Source organism: Scomber scombrus, chromosome 22 (genome assembly GCF_963691925.1).
Source record: "Scomber scombrus chromosome 22, fScoSco1.1, whole genome shotgun sequence".
Lineage (NCBI taxonomy): Eukaryota > Metazoa > Chordata > Actinopteri > Scombriformes > Scombridae > Scomber > Scomber scombrus.
This window is the reverse complement of record NC_084991.1, coordinates 827056-850520: the sequence shown is the minus strand read 5'-3', so window position 1 is coordinate 850520 and position 23465 is coordinate 827056. Positions and strand designations below refer to the sequence as shown.

At 40.8% G+C, this 23465-nt stretch overlaps 1 protein-coding gene across 1 annotated transcript in view; it reads right to left on the bottom strand.

The window, feature by feature from the left end:
• arhgef39 (Rho guanine nucleotide exchange factor (GEF) 39) overlaps positions 1-23465 on the bottom strand; it is a 65444-nt gene that overhangs the window by 6904 nt on the left and 35075 nt on the right. Inside the window, exons 6-7 of the mRNA XM_062444184.1 lie at positions 17687-17815; positions 5637-5866 (exon numbers count right to left, since the gene is read on the bottom strand). Coding sequence (XP_062300168.1) covers positions 5637-5866; positions 17687-17815 — 359 coding nt within the window. The remainder of the gene's footprint in view (positions 1-5636; positions 5867-17686; positions 17816-23465) is intronic.

Here is a 23465-nt window from a genome sequence, read left to right as displayed (position 1 = left end):
TTGGTGAATCCCAGAAATCAATGGCTACCAACAAAATAAGAACAAATAGTAGATATATATTAAAATAAGAGGGAATTTGTTTGTTTGTCAGTCAAACATGTGCACTCTGTTAACAAATAGGCAGTGGAAAGAAACATATAACAAATAGAAAGAATCATTTTGGTGGGAAAAATATCTGTTAACTGGAATCTGACGGTAAACTTACATCTGATTTTAGTTGCCAACTGTTACAAGGGAATTTAAGATTAAGGTTTAAGTCTATATGCATAAATATATGTTTTTTGTACATTAAACATTTTCCAGGCATTTTTGTCTATTTTGACATTTTTCAGGATGATTCTATGACTTAAGAGATGCATTTAAACTTTCTAGATTTTCCAGGATGTAACAGTGTTGACATGAAACATTATATTTATCCACCTCTGGTTGTATAGTAGGCTCATCATTAGTTTGTCACCAGAGGCCTCACTAAAGGAGGACTGAAACTGCAATAGCATTATAAAAACAGTAGGAGGCAGGCTATATCAAGTAAAAAGCTCCCACCCTGTCAGCTCATCATACAGAAAAACCCACTGCTGCTCCTCACAGGCATTTACTGGTGTGAAAACTCTGACTGAATTCTGGAGGTAAAGAAGACGGAGAAAGTAAATTCGAGTGAAGTAAATCTGTTGCATTCAGGTCACATTTCCAAGGAAACTAAGCAGCTAGACAGAAATGTGTCCTCAAATGTGTGGTAGACTCCTCTCAGGTCTACAGAGTGACAGGGTCCTCGTCCTTTGTGTCAACAGTAATTATCAGCTCTCTCATTCACATCGCTAAAACCAGCCTCAGATTGTACTTGTCAAACAAACCAATTGGAGATGTCCAAGTCCAAACAAAAGGGGCTTTTAGAGCAGCATAATTACAGTGGGAAAGCTATTACAGAGGATCAAAATTAGGCCTTCACCATATTAAATGACCTTTCACATTTACCTGCGGCGGCAGCCTCCACACAGGAAACTGGCTTGTTGAGCAGTGGCATATCGATCATTTCCAGTATTTGGATAGAACTTTACGCTGGTACAGAGGAGCAGATACCCCATCTAACATAATGATGTTTTTACACAGGGGGAGGGAAGTGTCTCTCATTATACATTAAATAGATTAAGATTTCAAATGTACCATCATCACAAGTATTATCTAATTATAGAGTTCAGTGAGTGGGGCCGTATTGAGTGGCGCATGATATTAGGCACTCGCCACTTGGGGGACGGCAGTTGATTTATGCACAAATAGATTCCACTTCTATTGCAATGCGGTAATTAGGGATTTGTCAGGAAATCTGACCCTCTTAGGTAGAAATTACTTTGTATAATAAGAACGGCAGAGCACGGAGCCTCATTGCTGCACATAATTTAGCTTGATTATTTATACATCAAAGAGAATCTGTCAGGGATGTGGGAAAATATTCAAGTAGCGAGGGGATATTAGGAGGAGGAAGACTGCAGATAGCAGGAGAGAATAAGGAAGGTCGAGACAGACGGAAGGAGAGGAGAAGACAGAAGATGAAGAGAAAAACAATGGGTGAGCCACAAAGAAATAAAAAAATGCCAGCTCTCAACAAACCTGTGCTCAGAAAAAAAAACATACCGGAAATTTTAATAAAAGCTTCTTTTTTTTCCAAATTTTGCATATAGATTGCCATGGCATTTACAGCTGTCAAATTTAATTTGGCTTTAATTCTTCATGGCCCTGGATGAGGAGGGCCCTGGAGTGCTGATAGCCCTTTTCCTTGAGCTCAGGTAGGGGCCCGAGATCAATAATGTGTCCTTATGAGAAATTACGTGTAATGCTATTGAGTATGCATTTGGGCCTCGGTGGGATAAGAGGCTAATGAAATGCCATTTCTGCCATTAGATAACGTGCAGCGGGCTGGCGGAGAGTGGCGACAGGCTTGAGGAAGATGTATTTACTGGAGGGCCGGAAGAGATGGATCTGCAGCGTAATCTGATCGAGCAACTGAGAGATTCTGTTACAGCAGGCAGCCATCACTACACTCCTCAGCTGTTAACACACACACACACACACGCACGCTCAGCAGCCTTTTCATTAGTCACTTGAAGGATTCTTTTAATTCACACTGCCTTCAACAAATGAAGTCACACAGGCCCGGTCATGACAATACGTCACTGGACCTGTCAAGAAGATCATACTGCAACACACACACACACACACACACACACACACACCGTACGCTCTGTGTAGTCTCACACACACTGCTGAATTTACCCTCTGTTTGTGTTTTGTGTTGTTTGTACTCAACAAATAAATGAAGTGCTTCTCCTTCATTCTAATGACAGAATCCAGTTTTTTTGCAGACGCTTCTGAAATGTAATAGATGTTAATGTCTGAGGTAAACTGGTTCAATCTACAGCAACATGCTATGACAGCTCTTTCTCATGTTTTCCAGAACTCTATATTGAATTTCAATACTTCTATATAACATTTATTATGTTGGGAAGTGATCTCTTATAGGCCAGCAGCTACAGAATAAACAACATTCAGTTTTAGAAGTACATATGTGTGTTGTTTTGATTTATACATGAAAAATGTGAAACTTTCCTTTCTGTATTATATTTAGAGCTGAAACAATACGTTGATTATTTAATTAATCAGTCAACAGAAAATTAATCAACAATTTCAAACAATTAATAATTCCAGTAATTTATCAAACACACCAAAATCTGCTTCAGAGTGAGGATCTGCTATCATTAGAAATTGAATATTGTTGTGTTTTCAGAAGACATCACTTCGGAGTCCAGAAAATTGTGAGGGGTTTTCTTCACTATGTTCTTTCTTCTTATAGAACACATGATTAGTTGATTATTAGTAAAGTAATTGACCGATGAATCAGTTATAAAAAGCTGTACTTTTACTCAAAAACTATCATTTTGGTATCAATACTTATTATCATTAGTATGGAAACATTTCAAATGATACCCAGCCTTGAAAACAAGTCATTCAATTATTGACATGATATCAGATGATCTCTGTGTTAAGTGAAATACAGCAAGTGATGGATTTAAAAAAAATTCTTATTAAGAACACAATTTACTGCTGAAACAATGGATTGCTTTCATTAGCAGTGAAGCTTTTAAATTACAGCTGTAACAAGTATTTCATTAATCGATTGCTTGACTGACAGAAAATTAAGCAGCAACAATTTGGATTGTCTATTAATCATTACAGTTGTTCAAAGCTGTCAAGCAAAAATGGTAAATATTCTGTGGTTTCATCTTCTCCAGTGTGAGGATTTGCTGCTTTTCTCTGTTTAATATCAAAGTAAAGTGAATATCTTTGGATTTTGTACTGTTGCTTAGACAAAGACATTTGAAGAAGGAGGATTGTTAGAACTTGAAATGGGCATTTTCACTATTTTCTTCTGACATTTTGTAGACTTAACCAAAAAAAAAAAGGTTTATAGATTAATCAATAATGAAAACTATTTCTGGTTAAATGACTCACATACTGTGACAATTAGATAAAAATATCAAAGGTAAAAATGTGCTACAGTAGATTTATCAGTTTTAAATCAAGGATGTCTTTTTCATTTAATAAATGACCAGATAAAAAACATATGAATTGTCATTGATGAGTTTTTTCTTCTGTATGCCGGAAATGCTGGCAACAGACAGCAGTCAGTGGAGTTCAAAGCTCTACATAACCACTGTGCATCACAGGGTAGCACATTAGCAGCACAACATAAAGAGCTCTTTGAGCATGAGTGTGTGTATCAGCTGAAATGAATATTGATACCATGCAGCATTGGCACTAAACACTCGCTGCATAAACGCTTTGGTTACTTGCTCAATGACGCGCAACTCGTTCTTTTGAATGTTTCATGACAGCAACTACATCATTTAGTCACAATTTGTCAGCCAGCAGCTGTACTGAAACCTGGGAGATGGATGAGAATGATAGGAGGGACATATTAAAAGTTCAACTTTTGGGCTTCTTCAACAAGGGTTTGAAGTGATTGGGTAGAAGAGGAGGCGAGGGAACACGGGCCTCATCTGACAAGCAGAACTAAATGACATTTTCATAGTGAGAGGCTGGAAAACATTCAGGAAGCTCTGTTTAGCAGATTATACAACAGCAACCGTCAAGGCCATAAGTAAGACAAATCAAAGCAACATGCATCAAAAGTCGAAATTAAATAATGCCTCTGCAAAGGATTCACTCATGTGTACACTCAAATCAATGAACAGATGTCTCCCCACCTGCTGCCCAACAAACACTCTGAGCATTTCATTCTAATGTTCAACTTTTACAACTTTCCTTACACTGACCTGCAAAGGTAAATGAATGTGTAGTAAAGGAAAATGAGAGTGGGAAACTACTGCATGTGGTCTCTGGTATAGTAACCTCACTAAGAGGTCACGCTACCCAAATATGTGTGATGGAAAAATCTGAAGACCGTCTCTCCCTTTGACAGATTACACTGAGGGTGACTAACCGTAACTTTAAGTCATTCATACCCCTCTCCAGATGGGGGGGAGTGCACATATTAATGAGCTATTATATGATCTTGTCTTGTCTTTGATCTCACGTGCATGACCCCAATAGTCCAGGTGGCTTTAACTATCATTATATCCTATAGCAAAATGTCACAGCAGCTGAGAGAATCATAGGGACTGATACAATGGAGGATACATGCAACAACTGATAACGTGAGTCCACAGAGGATTTGATGAATGTTCCAGGTGAGGCAGAGATGAAATTCAATGAGGCTTTACATGACAGAAAGTTCTGTGACATCAAGCTCACACAGGCAGACGTGCAAACCTTTTACATTTTTCACACAGAGTACATCACGGAGGAAACTAACTCTATCAAAAAGATTCCCTCCGTAGTATGTAGACAACATCGCTGAGCTCCATACTGGACTCAACACATCTCATTATGGGTCACAGAAAGCTGCATCTGCACCAATTATCAAAAGATGAAAAGTAGTGGATAAAAAAAAAGCTATTAAATATGTCTAACTAAAAAAAATAAAAAAATAAAAATGACAAGTAATAATAGATTATGACGGAATTATGACAATGAGAAAGTTTAACGCAACTTCTGATGTCACTAAGGCAAATAACTATACCAACTAACTATGGACTATAACTGTGGATCAACCAGTATGGAGAGGAGGAATGACTACAGTGACCAATAACCATTTCTACCATCTTTCTTCAGTGTATACATTTCATGTGAGTATTGTACTAGCTTGAAAACACTTTGAGAAAACCTGTCATTTCCCTTGTGTAATGACTCCTTTTGCTGACGTATCTGCTACTTTTTTATTAATAAGTCAGAAGTTCCATTCATTTTTTTTCCCCTATCTGGTTTGTAAGTGTTGTCCTTCAGTCTGGTTCCCACTCCAATTAAGCTGAACACTAGATTTAATACAAGCATGAAACATGATGGAAAATGCTCTTTTCTATTTTGCTGTATGGTAGCTGCTGTAGAAATGTCCTGTTTTAACATCTATTCAGTATTTTACAATATTCCAGAAACATCTTGACCCCTCAAATATTTTGGAGAGGAACTTGTCACATGATAACTACTCAGACAGGCAGGTGTGTGTGTGGTTTCCAGACACTCACACTGAGCAGGCCTCCCTGGCTCCTGGTGTGGCCAAACACCTTCTCCAGGGTGCAGTCCTGCAGGGGGTAGGCGTGCTGGCCTGTGAACTGGCTTCCATGGGTGGGATGCAGTGGGCTGCAGCGCTTGGCCTGCAGCAGCATGTCAGAGAACAGGAAGAACATCTTGGGTTTAGCTTCTGCACCTTTAGGAGGAACCACCTTCAGCCAACCCTCACGGATGTACCACCTCCCTGCAGGAGAAGGGAGGAAGAGACACAAACAATCATTTCACTTGTTGTCTGGGTTAGGGGAGCTGGCTTCTGTCCGAGCATGCAAAGAGACAGCCTACCAGAAAGTGATGCTGCCGTTTGTGCTCATTGTAAATTTAAAGTTTACAGTCCACCTTGCTGTAGGAAGAAGCTCACAGAACACAGAGAACATGCAGAGACCAGGAACAAGAAACATCTGTTTGCTTCACCTGTTCACACTTTTCCCACAATTTCAAAGTGAGAACATCTCACTACTATGAATATCTTAGACAAGAGACTTTTTTGTACAATTCATCACTTCACTCCCCTCTCTGTGGTAGCAGGTTCTTCACTCTGCCTATATGGCCTCTTTGAGTGTGGCCTTGACCTGTACCTGCTGTTAAGATGTTGGGCTGTAAATGTCATTACAGAGTCAGTTACTGACTTCATGACTCTTCTCCAGGTGTTACTTGTGGCTTCTATTCAGCAAACATTTAATTGGTTTGAACTACATTTAATTAGAGAATAAATCAAATGCTTCTTATTCAAAGTTTAGTTGTTACTAATGATTATACCTGGCCACTATATCTTGGCACAAATATACATTTAGTTAACCAGTAATGTCCACCAGTTTCCTCCAACAAATTCTTTTTTTTCAAATTACTTTTATATACTATGATTTACAATTACATACCTTTTTTAACATAATGAAGCTGGGATTACATTTTTAATCAATATAATGAATACACATTCTTAATGAATCATATCTGTATAACATTCAAACAAATAAACTCTCTCACACCCCTCAGAAGCTCCGCCCCTCCAAATTATTGAATAATTGTGAGCACAAAGTCCATCCACACTCTGTGCCTCTCTCCCCTTAACACTTCTCACTCCACCTGTGTCCAGTTTCTCTGTCCAGAGCAGCAGCTGTCTTTCAGCTGCAGCTCCTGCAGAGCTGAGAGGACAAACTGTCTTCACCAGGCTGACTGACAGCAGAAACTTACTGAACCTAAATAGTCTGCATGTCAACTCCATGGGAAGAAGTGTTTCTATTTATTGATTCATTGATACAGTAAATAAGGATGGGAATTGATATGTTTTATTGATACTAATGGCCTTATCGATTCTACTTATTGGTCTGATTCTGTATTAATTCCCTTATCAATTCCTGATCAATTATTTGTGTGGGAAAAAAATAGTCCAACACAGGTTTTCAGTGACAGTGTAACTGTTTATTATCTCCACAGTTTATCAGTGACCTTGCATGCTGATGAATACATGAAACATAATGGGTATATAAGATAAATGGTCCGCATCCAAAAGTTAACTGCATTAATTAATGAATCTGAAAGCATCTTACAGTCTCCTATCTGTATGAGAATGACAAAATGAAGGGAAGCAGAGTGCTTCGCTGGTATTAACGTTAACGTTATCCATTAACATTAAGAGAGCAGATTAGAGAGCAGCCCCTCTGCTGCACTGTTAGCTGTTAAAGACATCACTGTCCAACATGCTGAGTAGCTGCAGGGTTGTTGATGTGGGACAGACTGAACACAGAGTTATGTTCTTCTCCTTAGAGTTGGTTTAAGTTGTTTAATGCTTCAGTGTGTGGTGTTCAGCTGCTCTCATTTGTTGCTGCTGGAGTTAGCTGCTCTGCTCTGCTAACATTAGAGTTAGTATGCTAACGGCGTAGAAAGTTCACAGTAAACTTCATGTTTGTCTCACAAAGTTAATTATTTAGTCTTTAATTTAAAACATGTTTGCAACTGCTGCCATTTTTGAAGATGAACTACAAGATATGTGAAGATAACTTTAGCATGATGCACTGTAAACAGTCTGGAGGCTGCACTGCCCTCACAGATGAGTTCCACCTTTTCCGTTCCGTCAACATCACACATCGACAAGAGGAATCAATAAGCTCCGAGGCATACAATTCTGATGGTTTCCAAAACTTGGAACTGGTTCTAAACTGGAACCAGTTTTTGATTCCCATCCCTAACCTGAGCATTAAAAAACCCCATGCGAGGTATCAATCTTGATACTGTCAAAATTGATCCATTTAACAAAATGGAAGTGTATCTGTCCATGAGAAATACTTTGTATGTGAATTGGCCACAGCCTCCCTCTCTCTCCAGCATGCCAGCCCTCAACCCACCAATCAACAGGTGATGGAGACACACAGACAGCTGCTCTGATGACTTCCCCCTGTCCTATGCACAAGCACGAAACGCCCCCTGCTGCTGACCGGCCAGAGTAGTGATGTGTGGCTCACTCTGAGCCGCTGTGTTTACATGCTGCTCTATGCCAGATCCTGATCAGGGTCAAAAAGTCAGGTTGGACAATGCTTCTATTAGGCTCAAGGCCAGTTTCATGGTTGGCAAACAAATCAGATTCATTAAGTTGTGTTCAGACCAAAAACAGGTCTGCTGCAGGGGTCTGTGATGGTGGGGGCAAGTTGTTTAAGTTGTTTCATATCTTCTGCTGCTCATCTTATTTTCAGCTTGTAGCATTGTCTCTGCCTTGTCAGACAACAAACTGTGTTTAGTGGGCTTTGAATTTGAGCTACTTATAAATGAAGGTACTTGCAAATAATGAAAACTGAATGTGAAGTCGATTTGGATTTCATAAAGGCTATTGAATCCCAACCCTAAATAACTATTAATCCAGTCAGACTGACCACCAATGGAAGTTTAACAGGCTCCACCATGTCTGTGTAAAAGGAGGTCAAAATCATCATGTCCTTACTATCAAACTGAAGAACTCAGACAACAAAAATAATGAGACTAAGTCATGCTGAATTGAGAAGATAAATGAAGGCTGTTTGAAGGGAGAAAAGAAGAATCAGTGGGAGGTTGGCATGTAGGGGTGTGGCTGATGAGGAAAGCTCTCATCTCTTTCACCATGATTGACAGCAGCATGATGATAGCTAATAAGCAAGAGGCTGACATTTGGATAGATAAGATGAAAATTCAGCCTGGGTCCAGGGTGTTTTTGTAATTGCCCCAGCCAGTAGCCTGTGATTGCAGCTAGCCTGAGTGGCCTGAGCTGCGCCTCTGGGGCTCACAGAGGACATTTTCAGCTACAGACAAGCCCACTGAGATTAAGTGGCGGGGCCAAGCGGGGGTCAAATTGCTTTTAAAATGCCATGGGTCTGAAACGGAGAAAAAAACAGTCAAGAGACCCGCCATGACTTTCTCAGGTGTTGTGTGGAGATTGGAGCAGTGGTTGTGATTGTTCTATTAAATATTATATAAATAAATCCTGTTTGAACAATCAGCTTAGAGATGACGTATTATCCTTTTTGTGATTTAACCTCATTAATAGAGTGCTGTGGTGCTGGACATACATGTTACAATATACAATGTTAAACATTGTCAAAGATTTTTTTTTAAACTTGAGGTGTACACTTGGAGAAATGAGCCCTATAAGTCAAAATTTCAGCTGCTCTGAACACTTTGTTAGGGAGCCATGACGCTCAGGCAGTAAGGAACAGCAAAACTAGCAGCTGCTGGATGTCAGGAAGACAGTGTCTCTGTTGCTGCTGTTGTAGGGGCTCAGGCCTGGTCTCAGTTTCCCAATCCTCCAGGTATCTCACACCTGTGTGTCACGCCCACTGTGGCCTGTGACTTATGAACTATCTTATCAATAAAAGCCATGAACACCCTCCACATGGGCTCTCTGGGCTGCCATCTGCAAAGCTGATAGAGCTAAGCTTATCAGACAAGGCCTCCACGTGTTTCTTACCCATACCATCTGGCCACTGTTTAGTGTAAGATTTAACTTAAGCTCTGTTCAATACTCGTGTAATTACTAGTTTACAACCGGTTGATTTTTACTGCAAGCCACGCAGTTTGTTTTCTTTAAGAAGTAATAGATTATCAATTCCCTATTACTTCAGAGACATCTCTGCTTTTTCCTCCACCGCTGCACACATGGATCCAAGCAGAGATGGCTGCAGACGAGCTGAGGATAATGGGACCACCAACCCTGCCACACTGCTGGACTTGCGTGACACAGTTCAGTGAAAAAAGGACAGATAAAAGCTGTCATCTGGCCAGACCTAGTTATGAAACTGTTATCGAATGCTAAATGCTGATGCTTTGATGAAAGATGCTTATGTTTCATGCTACCTGTTATGCTTGCATGTGACATGCTTATGTTGTGATGTTAAATGCAGACACGGTCAACTTTTCTCTCTTTAGAGCACTTCTCTCTGACTCGTGTCGCGCCTCGTCTCTGCTCTCTCCCCGACATGCAGGACTCAGTCTGCGGAGCCCTGAAGCTCCACCCTGCCCAGATCAGAGTGGGTCACTGACAGCTGGTATATGCAGTTTATGAATATTAAACGAATCACATGTCCAAACTGCACCAAATTTGTCACGGCACTCCCCAGCAATGCATCTGCCAAATGTTGAGTCAATCAGATGAATGGTTCAAGAGATACTCGATGGACAACCATACACATAGACAGACAGACAGATTATGTCCTTTAATAGATAGAGATGCTACAAACTCAACTATAATAATGATATGACTGAATTTGTGTATTATCATTTAACCAGATTTCCTCGTTTATTTTGAAAATCAAATTACTAATTGGGATATCAAAATTTGAGATGAATCATTGATGAGAATGAGTCAGTGAATTGGTTATCATTTCCCTGTCTTCCAGGGTGGTGCCCCCAAGGTGGGTTTAATGTGAATTAAATCCTATTCTTAATAGTCAATTATTAATTATTTCTGATAACCAAAATTAATCTGAATAACCCTGTGATCCCTACACTGTGGTGAAGGAACATTAGACAATTTGTATTTTTCACAGCATCTATGTCTGGTCTTTGTATTTTACCAAGCAGACTCTGGGTCAGTGGCGGCTGGTTAATACGGGGCACTGGGGCGCCACCCCCTCCAAATATCTAGAGAAAGTCTACATAAACATAATAAATATAAATTAATTAGATAATGCTAAATAATTATGAAATAAAAAGTATTTGCTGGTAAAATCGCCTGTTAGTCTCTCAGCACCTGTCAGCATTTGTTATGAATTGATTCCAAATGGTATTTTATTAATTTCTATATGTACTTCCTGTATGCGGGGCGCCGGCCTAATGGGAGTCAATGCAAGCCCTCAAACTCTTGACAAGCACATGACCTGAAGCTGCTCTCTCGTTGGCCTGCGTCAGTTTTCCCACGGGGCGCAGTTTAGTGCACCCCGGACACGCCCACTTTTATTGGCAGTGAATTGTTGTTGTTACATGTTTTTTAATCTACTGTGATTGGACAGTTCCGGCTGTCATTCACGCCCTCCCGTCAGCTGCTGTCACCCAAACTCCTGCTGACGGTAGTTTCAGGAGATGACGTTAAAGTGGAGCCGCGGAAATTAAAGAAGATTATTTTGTAATTTCTCTACAAAAACATAATTTCACAAGACTTTCACTTGAAGAGAGAAAGAGGATAAAGCAGTTTGGACCGGACCGGCTTCAGCAACAGCAGGTGATGGAGGACGAGCTGAGACCCGGAGCTTCTCCCGCTGCTGTTATGATAAACGGAGCTGGCTAGCTAGATGCAGTGTGAGTTATTCCTTTTATTGCTTTATCTGTTTGCTGATTTAAAGTTTCAGCACCGAAACGTTGTGGACAACGACAGGGGAACGAGTCCTAAAACATCTCTCTGAAAAAATGCAAACACTAGAGTAGCTGCAGCCATCAAGACAATAGCATGAAGCTAAGTTGTTTTTAGCAGACTAAGGATCGCTGAGCTCTTTATGCAGCTGGCCACATCTGGCCACATGTGAACCTCCGCTATGCCAAGCGCCAGAAGAGGAGCATAGATTCATATTCATATTACCTTATTGGTAACTCTGCTTTAACTGCTGGTATCTTTAGGTGATGTGAGTGAAATGGGCATTTTATCATGTCTAATTATAATTTTTTATTCCCCTCCCTGTGGGTCTGAGATACTATACATGGGACCAACCAGGGGACATTATAGTATGTTGTGTTGTTTTTAGATTGGTTTCCCTTTCTTATTTTTATTTTTTTGCCTCGGTATGAAGAGGTGCTATGGTTTGTTTGACACTAACCCTAGGACCACCAACCATCAAACAGCGCCCCCCCAAACATTTTTGTCACCAGCCGCCACTGCTCTGGGTTTCTATTTATACTGAAATGTGCCAGCGCAGATGATAGCTCTAAGTTGGTATGTTTGGACCTACTTTTTCTCTGATTCTTTAACTTTCTAGTGAGGCAGTGCCTTTTAATCTCCACAAACAACTTTAAACATGTATCAGCTTCTACCAGCTTCTGTCAGTCTTTTTACAGTGTTAAACAGAGGGAAGTCCTCCCTCACTCCTCATGCCATTGCTGACAGCAGCTTCCCAGAGGTGACTCTATTAGCATTAAGCTATTATAACATAGCTCATTTGTGGGATTCTCATTCCAACAATACAGTCCTGAAAAAGAGTAACATCAACAAGTGTTGGCGGAGCACTCCACTGTCCAGCTGCATATATACTTACTCCTATTGCTGTAATGTAGAAACAGAAGTGGTGTATATTACAATGTTCTTGGCACTGCTCAAAAGAACCACTGGGGGGAGCTGTTTCCGGCAGCCCTGGTTCTGGATGTAAGCATTCCAATCATTTTTCCAATGTTCCTGTTGGAGCTCTTATGGGGCTTTTCGAGTCGAGTGGAGTTGAGTCGAGCCAAACTGTATAATGGAAAAGCCCCATTGCACAGCTTAGATCAACATTGTTGGTGCCTTCAGGCCTAGCACATGGACGTCTCTTTGTCTGGTCTGGCCTACATGTAACCTTTGAAGCCTATGTCTCCCAATACCTGTAAACCCCCACCAGCTGCTATTTTCCTGCAGAAGAGAATGCTGGATTGATCCAGTTCTTAGCTTGTGGATGTTTTCCCCACGACAGATCGTTGATTCTTCCGCCCAGAGAGCCGAAATCAACACTGTTAGCCCGATGGACCGGGACGCCCTAACGGATTGAGCACATCACTCACCATCTATCTACACCGGTCGATAGCAATGGACTGTAAGGGGTTTGTCTGGGCAGAGTTTGTTAGAGTGTATATAATACTAGCTTAGTATTATTTTGTATTGCTGCTTAAGCTTGTGTTTGGGACCTCTCGGCCCTCATATGCTTTGTTTGACTCTGACGGAGTCTTTGTTTACAGTTGCCATAGTGATATGCTGAACTGTTTCTGTTAGCCCACCAGGAATTTGTGTGCTTTGTAAAGGAATAAGTCGCCCTGTTGTGTGGAAAACCAGATAAAGCCGCCACAGGCCCCACTGTGGCTCGTTAATATCTGTTTGCAAACCAGCGACTGTATTCCTTCACAATCACGTCTCTAACTGTGTTAGCAAGTTAGCTTGCTCGTGGGTTAGCGCCATCTTGAGTGAGAGAAACAACAAGCTTAGTCAGCCAGTATCAGGTGATACGCGTCCATAGCCTACAAGCTGAGCACGTTTATCTGTGTACCAAGCTTTGTTACTTTCTCTCTCTCTTGATCGCCGTTTCTTTCTTTCTCTCTTCCTCCTACTAACCACACACACACACACACATATTCACATCCCACACCACTCAGGTGTTAGTGAGGTAGCATAGGATACAAGCTAAGCTACATCCTAGCCTCATTCATTCCCCACGTGTGTGCTGTTGAGTCACACACATCTGTTGTTGTTTGTCTATTAGTTATAGTGGTAGTACAATTTATAACTTTTCATTGGTGAACTTGTTAATAATTTGTTAATAAATTATAGAAGCATTTTTGTGATCATTGTGCATATGTTATTGTGATAAGCGGCTGATCAAAATAGACTCAGAGTTCACACCTTCACCTTTTCTACTTCTGACTGATTGAGGCTAATCAGACCGTTTGGTTATTGTTCCGGTTTTTCCCGGTGGTGACGCAAATTAATCATTAGAATTGATGAATCTTTAATTTCTTGTTAATAATTATTTAGGATAATTATTAGTCATTGATAATAACCAAACACATTCCTTTCTAGTCTTACATGTATGGTTGCCTTGTAGCAAGGCTATCACCAACATTATAGTAGTCCCTCCTTAGTGGAGCTACTTCTTACATGTTGGTGCTCAGTAGTGAGGCCATGATGACAACAAATAGTGCTCCCGTGATGAGACTAGATCCACTCCCCTAAATAATGGCTTCCCCATTATTACTAGGTCCCAACAATGGTGTCGCCTTAGTGAGACCCTGATTCTCAAGCACAACAACGTGAAATCATCAGTCCAAAAGATTAACTGTGTTAAAATATCTGGTCAGTCAAACATATAAGCATGTGCTAATAAAAACTTCACAGAAGCAAACAACCTCTCCCAGGGTGCATTTCTGCAAGACACATCCAATCACTGAGCTTAAAATTCTGTTGCATGTGTTGTGGGTTAAAGCTAAATATTATGATTGTTAGAGAACTGTCAGTATAATCTGTATCTTAAATGACTTAAGTTTTTAATTCTGGGTCAGTTTTGGTTAAATTCAACAACAATGATGCTATGTTTTGAATTCACTGCTCTAATTTATTGCTCTGACTGGCTATTTTTTCCATTGTGGCCAAACAGCTGGACAAAAAATATACTTCTTAGACACAAAGTTGAAATGATAAAAAATGGCTTTCAGAACATACATCTACATGATCGTTACATCATTCAAGAAGACAGTAATTTATTTTATATTATTAATATGAAGAAAATTTGAAATGGGAATATTGAAAGGAGAAAACCACACCCAGGAGCTCCTCCCCCCCAACAAGCATCATTTTATTAGACCTTTAGTGCCTGACAAATGCCCACATCTTTCAAACTGTATTCTGACAGACTAACTGCTTTATCTTATGAATATTATTATAAATGACTACTCTCAAACACTGCATCTGTTTTCAGAAAATGATTCTGGTACTTTATAACCTCGTTCCAAATATTTGAAATGTAACGAAAATACCTCTAAGTTTATATGTAACACACACTATGTCACTGTTAATGAATACATTTTACACAGTTGATTATAAACATGGATATTTGATTAGCGGCCTGACACTAATACTGTATTTAAAATAGTAAGGAATCATGTTGAGGCCATGTCTTATTGCATGGGTGCACACAGTCTTAATAAATGTAGAGGTACATCATAACGCATCATTCAGTGATAACAGAATGTGTTATCCTTTTTAATTCATGCATGAGCAGTAATGTGTTACATGTTTGCTCAAGCATCAGAATGCTGCCAGTGTTCGATGTGCTGAAACTGATGCATTTCAGCAGACATCAAGTGTGTTGATTATTCAGACGTGCCGAAATCTCCTTATGCTCCTTTCACTATTCACACTATGCATATGTCTGACCACAAATGTGTGCTAAAGCTCTCCATCTCCATCTCCTGTGGTCTAAAGGATGCTTTCAGGATGCTGAGGTGCTGACATTAGTTCACTGGGTGAAATAACATGGAAAATGACTAAGTATCTAAATAGATGACAGTTATTGTCTGTAGACACAATAACTGCAAATGAATTCCAGTATGTATACATATACTTAACTGTTTCATTATTCATTAACACAAAATGTAGTATTACTTTGGAAAACAAACTGTGGTTTTCATGACCTTTATGGCTTTTTTCAGACATGCCCTATCGGCCCTCTGATAGACAAAGTTGACAGTCAGAGAGGTTGGATATGATGTGTGAAGATGAGTCTCTTTGTGGAGCAGGTACTCCTCAGACCCCCTGCCTTCTTCTGACCATCCACAGTGCTTTGAGGGAGCAGCAGGTTCAAAGAGCAGGAAGTGCCAAGCACTCCTCTCCATGTACAGGCCTTTCAGTTTTCCTTGTCAAAGAGCACCTCTGCTCTACTACAAAGTCTTTTGGGCTGGACCAGGTGGGGGGGCTGAGGAAGGTGGGGCAGGAAATAAAGGTTTATCTACAAAGGGTCCTATTCCTCCTGATGTGTCTGAGGCCAGAGGAATAATTTCCAAGTAACTCTGTATGTGTGTGTGAACATAAACAACTATGTGTTATAAAATATGCCCATGGCAACACAAACCTTTCTACTGTTTATGAAAGCAATGCATGCACTGATGGTTACACAGTCTGCCAAAGAAAAGCAATGCTAGCATTAAGAGTACAAACTCCTCCAAGTTGAAGAAAATGAATGAAGCTATGTGCTGTTTTATTTAAGAGATGCACCCACATACAAGTTATTGTAAAAACACCATTCAGAAGGATGACACTGACCCAGGAACTGAGGTGAAGATCAGTCAGGATTTTAATGAGTGATGCATGGTGAGTGGTCAGACAGTTTAGGATTGTTGGTGTGGCAGTTGACATAATGCATTATGACATTAGATTGCAAACAAATCACTTTTGTTTGATAAGTTTAAATCATAATTAGTAAAAAGAATGGCTGCCAGTGGATCAACTGATAAATCGACTGTTTCAGCACATAAAAGAGAATCTGTGTAGGAGGAGCATTTTCAGAGGAAACACGTTCGGTTTTGTTTTTTTATATTTTATTTAATCGGTTAACCTTGTTGAGTTTAAGATCTCTTTTCAAGAGAAACCAGAGCACAGAGAAAATGCATAAAAAAGAAAGAAAAACACACAAAAAAACCATAACAAAATGATGTGCAACAGTGACACAAATAAGAAAAAAATCAATGTGAAACATGATATAAAATGTGAGATATCTTTGTTTTAAATTGAAGGAAAAGCAGGCAGACACAAATCTGCTGCCTCCCAGGGAATCAGGCTGTCTGCTATATCAATGTCCCATTGATTGAGGCTTTGTATCTCACAATCGCTCTCCTCATCTCCTACAGAGCTACTTAATATGTTTGAGGGGCTCTGACGCTTCTCATCTGTAAAAGGCAGAGCTTTTCTTTTACCCACATTAGAGGTGGTGTTGGAGAGGAAGGAGAATGGGTTGACGTGGGGTTGCGAGGTGGGATGGAGCTGCTGCTGCTCTGAAGTCTGCCTAGTGGGACCAGAGCTTTATTGGCTGGAAAGGAAGTCGGCGGAGTTGCAAGGGCCTGAGAACTTGGATAAGAGGAAGCTTTTGAAACTTCCCACATCGGCATTAGAGAGATGAGCTGCTATTCAGTGCTCGCTCGCAGCCTGCATCAACACACCCAGCAAATACACACATAAAACAAGCCTGCATAGCCAAGCAAACAAACACATACACACGCGTGACTTCATGCACACATGAATTCTCTCATATCTAGTAAACATGCACACACAAACACACTTTGGCTTCCTTTTTATCTGCTGGTCTGTGAGATGAGGCTGGGATCTAATTGGTCCTGGGGGAGATTGGCAGGGTGAGTGGAGCAACGAGAAGGCCAGATTCTCTAGAGACAAACAACAGGAGGGGGAGTGGCAGGAAGAAAAGGGCCACCGCTCCACAAGTAGAGAGGGAACCACAACCGAAGAGGAGAAATAAATGTGCGAGAGGGAATGTAGGATGAAGGGGAAAAGCACATTCACTCTCCGCCAGTTAGCAGTAATGCTCTATTAATAAAATCAGTGCAGTGTGGTGTGCAAAATTCTACAGTTCCCTGCAGAACATCTAACGAATTCCATCGATTAAAAGCAATCCAGAGATGTGTCTTCAGAATGTCTCTCTACTTAACTAATTTCCCTTCAGCTTATCTATACTCCTCTTGCTTCCTCCTTGCCCCCCACCCCCCACCCCCTCAATGTGTCCCAAAGGGCACAGAGCAATACATGCAGAAAGGGGTGGTTGGAGGTGGTTCTTGGATGAGATGAAAGGAATATGTGATTAGAGGCTCTAACCTGAAGCCGACACCTTCGTCTTTCGCCCTTTCAGGAGTTTCTGCACCCGGCAAAGCTGCAGGTGGTTCTCGTGGCAGCGGGTATTGTTCTGGATACGCTGGGACACCTCACACACTGCAGTTACTGCTCCTACAGCAAAAACACACACAAACATTTGTGTTATCATACATGTTAGGATCCTTATTGATGAAATACTTTCAGACCAGAAATCATAAATAACCCATATCCATTAACTTGTTTCTATGAGTCTGTCTTTCTAAACAGAACTACTGTTCTCACTGACTAATTAAATCGAATATTTTTCACATTTCCATTTATACGATCACTGGTAGCTACTTTCAATGAAACTCGAAACTTCCTGATGTTTCAATTGAAAAAGTCTTCTATTATGTCCCACAGGGCACAATCCTCTCCTCTTTTCAGTAAGCCCTTTAATGTGTAGTTTTATTGAAAGTTTACTTCCAGCATTTTTTCCCCAATAGGCACTGAGTGTATTTCAAAGGTCTAATAAACATGTTGCAATTCCTCATAAAACATTTACCAAGCAGATTTTTAAATATTTCAAAACTGTATTGTTTACATCTATGATTACTAGATGCAGTATTCTTCTTCACTGCTCTTGATGGCAATACCCTAGCATTGCATTTCTTAGCACATGCTGCCACCAACTGTCAATGATGTGAGAGCGTGAAACCAGCTCCTGCATATTTGGGCCTCATCTGCATGTATGACAGACAAAATGGGGCCTACTTACAAAATCACTGCTCCATAGCACTACTAGTGATGAAACAGTCATTTAACACTGATGAAAATTAATGGAAAAGTAGAATTAGCAGGTTATCCTTAGCCTGGTAGCTGAATACTCATCTCTGGAGATTCAAATATGCACAAACTGCCAAACCCTGGAAGCCCCAGACACAACTGTGAATAACCCAACTAATATCAAGTTCCCATGGTTGTGTTTGCCATGATTTATTTGTAGACAGTAGCAATGAACCTGCTAGTCAGGCTGCTAGTTCCCCACAGATATCCCGACCCACTGGTTTTATTACCCTCATCAAGCAAACCTTTCTTCAGTCCTCCATTTAGTATTATTCTCATTTGGTTTAAACTTTGGCGATCAGTTTGTAGGGTTTAGAAAGCTGGGTTGTGGAGTTGTGCTTCAGAGTTCAAACCATTATAGACATCTCTGTCCCATTCACCCACACACAGCTAATACCACTTTTGGTAATGGGGGGGGGGGGGGGTTCTATTGCCACTTTTGGCGCTTTTCCATTATACAGTTCTAGCACTACTCGACTCGGCTCAGCTTTTTCTGCGTTTCCATCAGGGATAGTACCTGTTACCTTTTTTTAGCACCTGCTCTGGTGAGGTTCTAAACGATTCTAAAATGTGACGTCAATAGACTGCCGGCCACTCATTGGTCAGAGAGTGTCATCACTGGAAGATGAGCCGTCCCACACAAAAAAACAAACCCGGCATTTTTAAATACCAGCAACAGCATTACAGCGATTCAGCTTTCTTCTCTTGCTTTGTGTGTGACAGAAAGCCACAGACCGAGCAGCAAGTACACCACTGCCTCCATGTCCTCCATTGTTTATGTGTTTGTGTCGCGTATAAAACGAAGTCACAGCAGTTTCGCGCACATTGAGGAGCTACTATGAAGTAATGGAAAATGTCGTTCCTGGTACCAAACCGAGTCGAGTCGAGTAGTGCTAGAACTGTATAGTGGAAAAGCGCCATTTGTGCCCAACTAGAGCTGGGTATAGTTAAAAAATGTTCAATACTAGTACCAATAACTTGACTTAGATACCAGTTCCTGAACAATCATTTTTCAGATATCAAATTTATAAAATGGCCACTTACATTGTGAAGCAGTCTCCATGTGACCATAATACTGAACATAACACATGAGTCCATAGATAATTAGCTGAGCCACACAGGACGCTGCTGTGTTGGACTGTGGTTATGCAAGTTATCTGCTGACATTAGCAGGAGTGAGGCAAGGCACTCTGGAGTGTGCAAAACCTCACATTTGGTGGAGTTCCCGTATCGGGATGCTCCAGGATGCTGATACTGACACAACCGTCAAAGTTGGGTAATATCTCATTTTTTAAGTTACGTTAATACCCATTCAGTCAAACATGAGCTTATTTCCCTCCACATGTTTATATATACACTCATCATTGGGCTGAGCAGTGGCTGAATACATTAGTCAAAGCAGAGCTGCTGTGTGGCATCTTGTTATTTGGAGTGTAGTGTAGAAGGGAAATTGAACAGGGATCACCTGGGAATTCACATGCCTTTATATTCCCCCACTGTGACCACAGCCTTACTATCTGGAAGCCTGCTTGTTGTTACGACCCTGCATGTGTGTGTATGGTGTGTGTGTGTGTGTGTGTGTGTGTTTCGTCTCTTTTTTTGTTTTCCCTCTGCTGCTCAGTAACCCTCCGTCTCCGGCTACTCCCACTTCTCCGGTTCCAGTGGCGGTTCCTGCTTGGTGCGACTCTGTCCGGTGCAGGCGCTCCAGTCCCAAGTCAGCGATCAGTGACTGAACTTTTACATGATCTGTCAGCCTGTCAGTCGGGGCGTCTGGATCCCAGTAGCCAGTCAGCCTCGCTTGATTTGGCTGGTTAGACGCTCTGTCTTGTAGCTTGTGTCGGGGTACTGGGCCAGGGTTAGTTGATTTGCTACTGATATCACACAACCGAGTTGGTTTTCTTTGATAGTTTAACCAGGAGTAGGGCTGCTGTTCACGTTTAGTATTTCTGTTTTACCATCATTACCAGACGAGGTGTAGATAGCTTTAATTTCCTTGTTAGGCAGACACTTAGCTCCGGTTTAGGAGCCCTTTCTTTGTATTATTCTCATTTGGTTTAAACTTTGGCGAATAAATAATTTATATTTCAACCTTAACATCTGGTTTTATGTTGCTTTCCTTTCCCTAGCGAGCTGGGTTGTAATACTTGTCTTTTACACCCATCATTCCACTGACACACACTGACACACACTGACACACACACACTCACACACTCACACACACACACACACACACACACACACACACACACACACACACACACACACACACACACACACACACACACACACACACACACACACACACACACAGGATATATGATTTTGGTTCAGATAAAACATCAGTCTGGTCATATTTATAGTAATTGATTAATACTACTCAGAGGACCTTAAACTCGATCAATTCTATTACATTTCTAATGCTAATATATGTATATATACATTTTTTTCATATAGTTTAACCTTGGTTTTCAGAATCAGACTAGTTTTTAGTCTGCATATACATTACAAGAATTCTTTTTTTGGGTTACTTCTGTAAGATACCTTTAAAGGTACAGTGTGTCTTTGTTTATAGCGGTATCTAGCAGTGAAAGTGTAGATTGCAGCACTCCGCCGCTCACCCCTCCCTTTCCCAAAATGTATATGATATGTTGGCCTTTGGGGACAAGAAGCTATTTGCTAAAGTCAGAAGCTGATGGACGAGCATGAGACACGCTCAGGCTTCGAGCATCTCTAATTTGTCAAGTGATGAGGTGAAGATGTATTTACTTATGTAGTGTATAATGATAAAAGTTATATCTCACGTAAGATAGCATGAGTGTTTGATTGTGCCAGTAATACATGCTAACTTTAGCAACACAATGCTAAACAAAGCTAACGGTTATTTTATTGTAAGGTTTTGTGTTGTTAATAGCATGATAGCGTTGGCAGGATTATTATCCGTCTGTAGAGTATCGGAGGTTAGAGGGACAGGTAGAGGTGCGGCTGCAGGCAGGGCCAGGTGAGGTGGGACAGGGAGGAAGAAGTGGAGGATGGAAACCCTTCAGAGGGACTGGAGGGAAGCGACTGAGGTTTGTTATTTAATCATATTCCTATCCGTCCTGCACGGTATTAACAACACACAGTGGTTTTCAGATAGCACTGTGCTTTACATTACTGTAGTCTATTTGACGTGTTATCAGTGTAACGTGAGTCATTGTAAACATCAGCTACACTACTGAATGATTATATAAATACCATGTAGGACCAGTATCAAAATGATTGTTGTACACATGTTGGAAAACGCTGGATTCTGCACTGATATTACCATATTTCCAACATAATATCATGTAATGTATAACTAAGGAAATCTCATGTGTTTTTCCTTTGTGTTATTTTTACAGACATTTCTTCAAGGGATGATCTTGGAGGAGCACAGGCAGCTCACTGGTGAACTCAGCCAAGGTTAATTTTTGATGCCACGATGATTCATCAGTGTAGACATTGTGCCTCACATTTCACTGGAGTGTCAGGAGTGTCATGGTGTACTTGCAGTAACTGGGTGGACATTCCTACAGACCGGGAGAGGAAATGTTGTGGCCAGGATCATGCAGATTGTGTGAACCTAATACTGCCTAGAAGCTTTTTGTGCATTTACAGACAGTAAAGGGATGACATTACAGTATTTGGCTAAACCTGGGGATGACAACTGGAGTACTGTTATGCTGCTTATAGACATTTCATCTATTGACAGCATGTTTCTGTAGGCACTGGCTGCGGTGCAGCAGGCTCCGTGACGGCGACCTGCTCCTATGTAGATTAAAATGCTATTTCTCAAATAATACAAACATGTAGACGGAATGTAAAAGACCAATAATATCATTTAGGAAAATAAAGGTCCACCCAGCATGGTGCACCCTGGTGGTATAGGGGTTAAGTTGTGGAGCATGACCTGCAGAGATTTGTTGCAGGTCATTCCTCTTTTGTCTGATTTTCTGTCGTCTCCCTGCTTTGCAATTTTCTTCAATTAAGAAAACAATTGAAAATTTAAGATCTGAATATCAATTTCACCAAAGCTCTGTATTTCTCTATGACAAATGGTTGGGTGGTAACACACTAAATCCTACTGCCTACCAAATGCTGCACATGCACACAGACATGTGAAGCCTTGTTTTGGAGGCATACTCAGCATCGTGGCCTGATTTTGCTTGATTTCATCAGCGAGCTCTTGCAGAGAACTAAACTGAGCTGTGCAAATTAAAATATCCCAACAGTCCTGATTGGGCTTGATGGTCTGCTGAGTGGGTCAGGGTGGGCTATGTGTTGTGTTGGAATGTGTTTATAGGGACTCCTAAGCATGGTCATATTAATTAGAGGGATGCTAGTCTCCACCACAGGGGCCCTTGTAGCACCATAATGCATTGCTCCCCTGCAAATCAGCTGAGCTGTCAGTCTGTAATTGAATGTAAACAACAGCAGCCCTCCATAAGCACAGCTCATTTGGTTAAATTAAGCTATTTCTTGCTAATTGTTTACTACAACTCAAACCATTTCCAACTCGGCTCCTGTAAAATATCCTGCTGGTTTAGACTGGTTTAGAGAAAAATAACTAAAACTTTATCCAACAGATTTTAGTCCTGGTATCAGCTGTTATCTGGTGACATCTGTTGTTACTGATGTGCACTAAGATAAAACAGGTTCCAATGTTTTCCTTCACACACATGCACTGGGGGTAGAAAACATGCCTGGAGCAGCTACTCTGTCAGAAATAGACCAGAAGAATAACTGCTGTATCTGTTTACAAAGGTGTGAGACAATTCATCAGGTCATCTTCTTATTAAAGACTGTCAAACATGTCGTCTGAACTCATAATCCACTATTACCTGCACGTACAGACATACATATAAATATAAATACACAGACCTACACACAAAGTATAGAGTGAATTATAAAAGTACTAAGTCCCCTTCACGTTTTGCAT